The 7,444-nt window shown below is 43.7% G+C and overlaps 1 protein-coding gene across 1 annotated transcript in view; it reads right to left on the bottom strand.

Annotated features, from left to right (window-relative positions):
- KATNAL1 (katanin catalytic subunit A1 like 1) overlaps positions 1–7,444 on the bottom strand; it is a 52,566-nt gene that overhangs the window by 32,506 nt on the left and 12,616 nt on the right. The window contains exon 2 of the mRNA XM_006904826.3: positions 5,117–5,277. Within this exon, the coding sequence (XP_006904888.1) occupies positions 5,117–5,277 (161 nt within the window). The remainder of the gene's footprint in view (positions 1–5,116; positions 5,278–7,444) is intronic.

Here is a 7,444-nt window from a genome sequence, read left to right as displayed (position 1 = left end):
CGAATCCAGAGGGCATCGTCTTCCAGTATGAGGCTGTTTCGTCTACACTGAAAATCTGTTATTTGGTGTGGCGCCTTCGCCGATCTCTTAGCCGGACCTGGACACCTCGCTGCAGCTTCCCCGTCAACACCTGCTGCTTCACCTCGCCCTTCGTCGTGGAGACGGTTTCTCTCCCTAAACCTCGTGGTCCAGCCTCTGCCAGCCTCAGCCTTTTCTCCTGCGGCCTCCTCGCCTCTCGGCCTTCACAGGGCTGAGGACAGGCAGGGCGTTGCTCTGGACCAGGCTTTGGCTTGAGGGAGTGGGGGGCTGACTTCTACCCCTACCCGAGACGTCCTCCGTATCAGCAACGAGGCCGATTTGCTCTCTCACTCGTGTGCTCACTGGAGCAGCACTGCTACTTTCCTTCCAGAACTTTCCCTTTGCACTCACAGCTTGGCCAACTCACAAGAGGCCAAGCGTTTGGCCCAGCTCGGCTCTCAGCTGCCTTCCTCACTGAGCTCGGTCACGTCCAGCTTCTGCTTTAAAGTGAGAGACATGGGGCTCTTTCTCTCATGTGAACACGTAGAGGCCACTGCAGGGTTGTTAGGAGGCCTAACGTCCCTGCTGTTGTGTCTCAGGGAACGGGGAGGCCTGAGAAGAGGGGGAGACGGGTGGGTGGAACGGTCAGCGCACACATGTTTATTAAGTTGTCGTCTTACGTGGTTTGGCTGGGAAGCCCTAAAGCAATGACAATAGTAACATCAGAGATCACTGACCACAGTCCACCAAGACAAATACATGATGATGAAAAAGGCTGAAATACTGGGAGAATTACCAAAATGGATATTCAATTAATCCAGAAGCATCTATGGGTAAGACCCGCCTTTCCCAACCGAATCGCAGGGGCGCCTTCTCCATAAATCACATGACTTCAATTTTTAATAAGTTCCAGTTCCAAGCAGAACTTAAGAAGTTTTACTTGTTTGCTATCAGGAGATTATACATATTTTATTATATCTTCAGGAATCTGTTCAAAATATTTTTTCCACGGCATCTGAACTTGTAATGAATGTCAGGCAGTTTACTACACAATACAAGAGACTGTATCAACTCTTCAATCTTTACCTAACGAGCAAATCAATCCCATTCAGAACACAGAGTACAGCAGGCCACGCTAATACGAGTTGCTGTGTGTCTTTAAGGGTGCTTTTGTGCAGAAAATACTCTTCAAAGGCTTACTTTCATTTTTTAAATATTCAACTTATTAAAGTTAAAAATGCAAAAATTTGGTCATTCTTTAAAGCTTTTAAATTCGGCTTACAAATATTTTTCTATATTCAAGAGTAGCAGATTTTAGGAATCACTTTTAAGAGGCTTTTGAATAATGTTTGCTCCCATTTACAAACCTGGGAAATCGAAGGCCCCCAAAACTTTTTACCTATATTTATAAATTTAATAGGTTTTACTTCCTTCTTAGTTCTTCAATTATCTTACTTAATGAAGCATAATAGCTCACATACACTTTTATAAACCTAATAAATTATACTTATAAGGTAAGTATATATTTCTCCTAAATCTTCCCCAACATAAATTTTTTATTAAAAAATTGCCAATCTAAATTATTCCGTAATACATTGTAGATTGTAATTGCATGTTTATCATCTTCATTAGCCATATTCTCTTAAATCACAGGTACATAACAATAACAAACAAACATGCATCAATGCACATGTCATTAACAGGACAACACTACTGCTAAGGCTTGACTCTCTTAGACACCTTCATTCTTAATCCTAAATCTCCCTGGAGCAGGGAGATGCTGCCCACCGCAGGGGACAGTCATGCCCCACGCTAACCGAAGCCGCCCTGACCTGGCGTCTCACAGGCACGAAGTCTGCACCGCAGACACGCTTCCTGCACCGCACCGCCCCACACACCAGCCCGCACCGCATGCACACGCTTCCCGCACCGCACCGCCCCACACACCAGCCCGCACCGCATGCACACGCTTCCCGCACCGCCAGCGCCGGGCGCTGCCTTCCTGACACCTTGGGGCTCCCCACACATGCTACTGCAGCGAGGGCAGTGACTGGGCTCCTGTCAGCAACGTGGACGGGGCGCAGGTGAGATCTCAGCAGGCGACCGGCCTCCTACTCAGCGCCCCATCCTCCAGAAGCAGGACTCTGAAAGAGCAGAAGGCTCCAGAATGCCAAGGAAATGAGTATAATGTCAACCCACCAATCATATTAGGCAAATAACCTATTCCACCATCTAAAGAATGACCTAAAAGTTTCTTCCTTAAAATTCCTTACTTTCCGATGATTCCTAAATAACTACCTCGAATCTCAGTCTCTCTTAAACTCAGGTTGTCATTTCTGATTCCGATTCAACGGCTTGGTCCAGATAGTTCATTATCTATCCCAATTTTTCTCTCCTTCTCTGTAACTCATTCATCACCGAATCCAGTCCGTCCTACCTCAGCGACGGCTCACACTCACCTTACAAGACTGAACACCTGAGAGGGCGGGGCCGTGTCTCTGCCCCACCACACCTGGCACCGTGCTGGCACCGTACTGGCACTGTACTGGCACACAACAGGTGCCAGCATCCCACCTCAAGCTTCCCAGGATGTCTGGGTTATTTTTTCTCACTGGTTTCTTGAGGCCGAGGTGTCTGTGTGGGGCGGGGGAAGGGGGGTGGGAGGGTACCTTTATAATTTCCACAGGGCCAGAGAGAACACCTGGCATACAATAAGTGGTCATAAAATACACGCTGGATAGACCAGTGACTTCCTAAGACTTCAAAACAATTTTACCAAACAGTCTCAGCACAATGCACACTTTTCGAAGGAGAAAGATGAGCACAGAGAAGCGAACTTGACTTAGAGGGCTGCGCAGTCACTGCTGGAGCTGACAGAAACACGTGGACCCCCCTCCTAATCCCAGGAGAGCAACTGGGCCGGAGCCCGGCTGAAGTACCTATAAAGACAAGATCGGAGCCACTGTCCACCGGACTGGACCTTGGCCTTGACTGATCTTTTCCCACTGCGAACTGGGACTTAAAATGCTAGCAGTTACTTAATCTGTGTGGGCACCCAAAGAAACATAAGGCAATAACTTTAATACCAACCCAGTAAGAACTTCCCCTTGGCTAGAATTCTACAGAATAGCACAAATTTGAGACACACTACGCCATTTTCCCTGCTCTCAGGTGAATTAACGCTAGAGTTCCAGTTTACCTACACGAACAAGCCAAATGATTAACTTCAGGCTCGAGTATCCTTTTCTTAAAGCCATCTGTCCCAAAAGATATAACTTAAAAAGATCTAACATTTACTTTTTAAGTTAAATAAAAACTAGTTTATTGAATATGCGCTGTGTCCAATACTGCTATGAGCAACAGAGAAAATCTGAGCTTCGCGCCTTCGGGTCCCACTGGGGGGACCACTTTTAAAACGGTCTCATTCAAGAGGATGCGCTTAATAAACTTAAACATGCAAAATATTACAAACTAATTACTACAAGAAACCTTTTAACTTAGGACACTAAAAATGGACTGGAGGCTTCATCCCTTTGGAGTTTAATTCTAAAACTGCCATCACAACCTACTTTTGTAGCTCTTTCTTCATGTTTGAGGCAATGCATCTAATTCATTTGAAAAGACTGTTTTGATCTGTCCAAGCGCCTGCTGGTGACTTAGAACAGGATCAGGATTAAACACAGCAGACACATGTCATATAAATTGCAATTTCAAAACACATGGCACGCCACCGTGGGAGCCCACAGTATGCAGGCTGCCTCAGTCCGCGGAGACAGGGAGACGGAGAAGTTTTGTGTTAAAAGTCCATGAAGTGACAAGGACGGACCCACAAGCAGAGTGAGCAAAGTTGTAGGTCAAGGCAAACACATCAGATGCATCCTGGAGACATCTGACACAAAACAAAGAGAAGTAAGTTCTATTTTCCTATGGACTTCCGCTGCAATTTCAGTGTGGTATTCCCAGAGAGAAATTTTTAAAATTACATTTAAAATATCAATAGTTATTTCATTAGGCACTATATTGTTGCAGACCTTAGAAAAGAATCAACATCCAGTGTTTTTATGATGGGAATCATAAAATTATCTGTAACTCAGTGGAAAAAACCCTGAAGGGATAAATTAACCACTTTTCACAGTTCTTTAAGCGCTTTTAGGAAACTCTAAGAGATCAACGAGTTAAACACAGGATCACAGCCACCGAGCAAAGCGACATTTATTTTCTCTGATGCAACGCTCTGGCCACAGTACTATTTCACAATCAAGGAGACCGAAAGCCAGGGAGACCTAAGCTCAGGCCCTGAGCCAGCCCTAAGTCCCAGGTCAGGGCTGCTCAGGCCTCGCTGTCACCTGTGGAACTAACGGAGTTATTCATTCGATGCTGGCGGAATGCCCACTGTGCGCCAAACCCTGTGTTAGCAATACAAGTTTGTTATTTTTGTTTTGAGTAAATAAAAACCATGGCCCTTGTCCCTTGCGAAGCCCCTACGTTGAGCTGAGCCTGGAAGAATGAATATGAGTCGCTTACACGGGGACTGTGGGCGTTCCCTGAAGAAAGAATAGACCGTGAAAAGACAAGACAGGAAAGAACAGAAGAAAGGGGTTTAACGTAGCCGATGAGGCCACACGACGGGAGTGTGACCTTTAACCTTTAAGGACAGTAAGGCCCCCGGACGCTAAGACTCTGGAACCCGACTGTGGCCAAGCAGAAGAATCCAGTCTGTCCACCCTCATCAAAAGCTGTCAGAGCTTTTCAAAGAAGAGTTTTAAAGCAAAACAAGCCACTCAAGTTTCGATGCCAACCTCAAGAAATGTAAGAGTTCACTCGAGTGACGAATTTTAGGACCAGCAGCTTTCTACTACTATGATTGCGGCAGTAAAACGTTCTAGAATAAAGCCAGACATGTGATGAGTGACTGACTTCTGTTCTTTATCAAATACAAACTCTGTAAATCTGCAGGTGTGAAAATTATAAAAGATATTAAATTTACAGGCCCCCAAAATAGACCTTTTCATCCTTTGTTCAAATCAAGCTTCGCTCTCCTCACTCTGAGTACCGACTGGCTGCGGAAGCACCTCAGAGGAGGTGGGGTCCCCTTTACCTGTGTTCCGCGGGCACGGGAGGCGGCCAGACCGCAGGGTCCCGGAACGGCTCATCCTGGCAGGACACGGGGAAGTCCGGGGGCTTGTCGATCTTAAAGCTCTCCAAAGTGCTGACGATGCTTTTAACTTGTTCATATTCTTCCAATAATTCCTGCCGAACCTTAAAAAATATACAACCTTTATGCTAGAAACTGTTTCAAGTTTATATAAATCTATATAAATTATAAATAAATTGCTATAGCATGTAAGTTTTCGTATTGCCGTGCAGAGTATGCAAAATGAATCAACACATATTCAAAAGACAAAGACCTAGTTAAGTAATATAGCTACGGGAGTAGGAATTTGGTTTGAAAAAAAGATATAATCACACACTTTCACAGGGCCAGCAGCTACGTATCTTTTGTAACGGAACTTCATTTCCACCAAAAACTGTGATGACCACGAACACAATTTAAAACATGCGACCAAGTCAGTAACAAGTCAACCATTCCCCAAATCTACGTTATGCTTAAACCTTTTAATATATTTGTAAGTAGCTTCTGAAACTCTGAGCAACAGCTCCCACCCTGTCACTAGTCACGGGGCGCCAGCCGGTAAGCGCACCTGCAGACTGCGTGGGTCCACGCCATGGATCGCCCACTCCCAGCTCTGATGGGAATCCTCTCTCCCCTACAGTCTGAATTCCTTTGCTCTTGTTTAAATTCTCCCAAGTCCCGTGCAAAGTTTAATTTGAGCTCAAAGGCAAGACTCTTCCTACGGTTAAAAAACCTCCCTGCATAACTACTATGTGGGCACTCTCGTGTTTTCAAAATGTGAGCCCAACCTAATTTTCAAAGGCAAAGAGATGATAGATTGAAAATTAAAGGTATAAGTCTATTTGAACAATTCTGATCTTTAACCAGGAAGCCCACTTTACTGTAGAGCGGAGCACTATGAAACTGTCCCTTGACTCCATCTTAAATAACCCACAGAAAGGCACACCTAGAGGAGCTGTGGGACCAAAGGTGACCCAGGCAGAACCCGACCGCTCAGACACTCGGTCACACACCACGTCTGGAGAAATGAGGATGCAGATCCCAATGGAAAGGAACACGGCGGAAATACCTGACTGTTTAGTACAATTAAGAACATGCCACAAATATTTCCATGCCAGATTTATAAACCACTCTCATCCGTGGGTGGTAAGCAGGATAGAAGAAAACAACTAAACAGTTCAACTTGAGTTAGAGCAAGTATATCGTCCTCACTCAACATAATCTGGTAATGCTCAAGTCGGAAAATACGCCGAATTTACCCTGAAAGTTAGAAAAACATCAATTTCCGACTGGTGGAAAAATTAGAAGGAACACTTAAAAGGCATTAGTACATAAAATGGAAACTTCAAAGAAATGTTTGACTTTGTACTTTTAATTTTAAAAGGACTTTAAGTTTTAAGAATAAGTGAAGAAATTATAATTCAAGTTTTTATTAACTGTGCTATTATACAATCAAGTTGTACAGTCAAGAAACAGCAAATATATTAGCTTTATTAGATTACTGAATCCTTTGTATTTGTAAGGAGTCTTACAAAAGAAGAGGAAACTTTTTCAAAAAACACTTTTGTTCAGCTACAGCTGACATTCGGCATTATACTAGTTTTATGTGCAGCATGGTGGTTAGACATGTATGTAACGTACGCTTAGCCTAGTGCCCACCTGGCACCACGCAGAGCTACCGCCATATTATATTCCCCATATAATATTGTGACTACATTCCCTTCACAGCCCCGAAGAGGAAACTCTCTTAAACAAAAAGCTTTATGAAATGAGTCAAAACTACATGTAGAAATGCAAAGGGAAAGGGGAATAGCAATACCTTATTTCAAAAATTTGTACTCGCACACAACTAGGCAACTGATGAAAATAAGTTAAAAGCAGGTTCAGTGGGAATTAAATATCCTTGAAATATGTCTCATGAAATGTTATCAAAAATATATAAAATATAACAGCACTGCTGGGTTTTACATCCAGATATTAACAAATACCATTTTGGCATTAAAAAATATATGTATATGTTATTTTTCATTTTTTTAAAAAAGATTTTGATTTTATTTAAAATAAAATGCATTTATACAGTCTTTGAATCATGGATTATTGGACAACACTGGTAACCCACGCCCCTGGCACGCGTTCGGGCTGTGAGCTAGGAATTTTCGACTAGCACCAATGCAGACTGGAACAGCGCCAGAGACTAGAACACGGCCAGCCTGGGCATTAGACTCAAGGACACTGTGGCAAATCACGACCATAATGAAGTCATTCTTAATTTAGCAGATATTAAAACTGCTA

The sequence above is a fragment of the Pteropus alecto genome, unplaced genomic scaffold, assembly GCF_000325575.1.
Source record: "Pteropus alecto unplaced genomic scaffold, ASM32557v1 scaffold80, whole genome shotgun sequence".
NCBI classification, from domain to species: domain Eukaryota; kingdom Metazoa; phylum Chordata; class Mammalia; order Chiroptera; family Pteropodidae; genus Pteropus; species Pteropus alecto.
The sequence above is the reverse complement of the archived record's forward strand: the minus strand, read 5'-3'. Positions and strand labels throughout refer to the sequence as shown.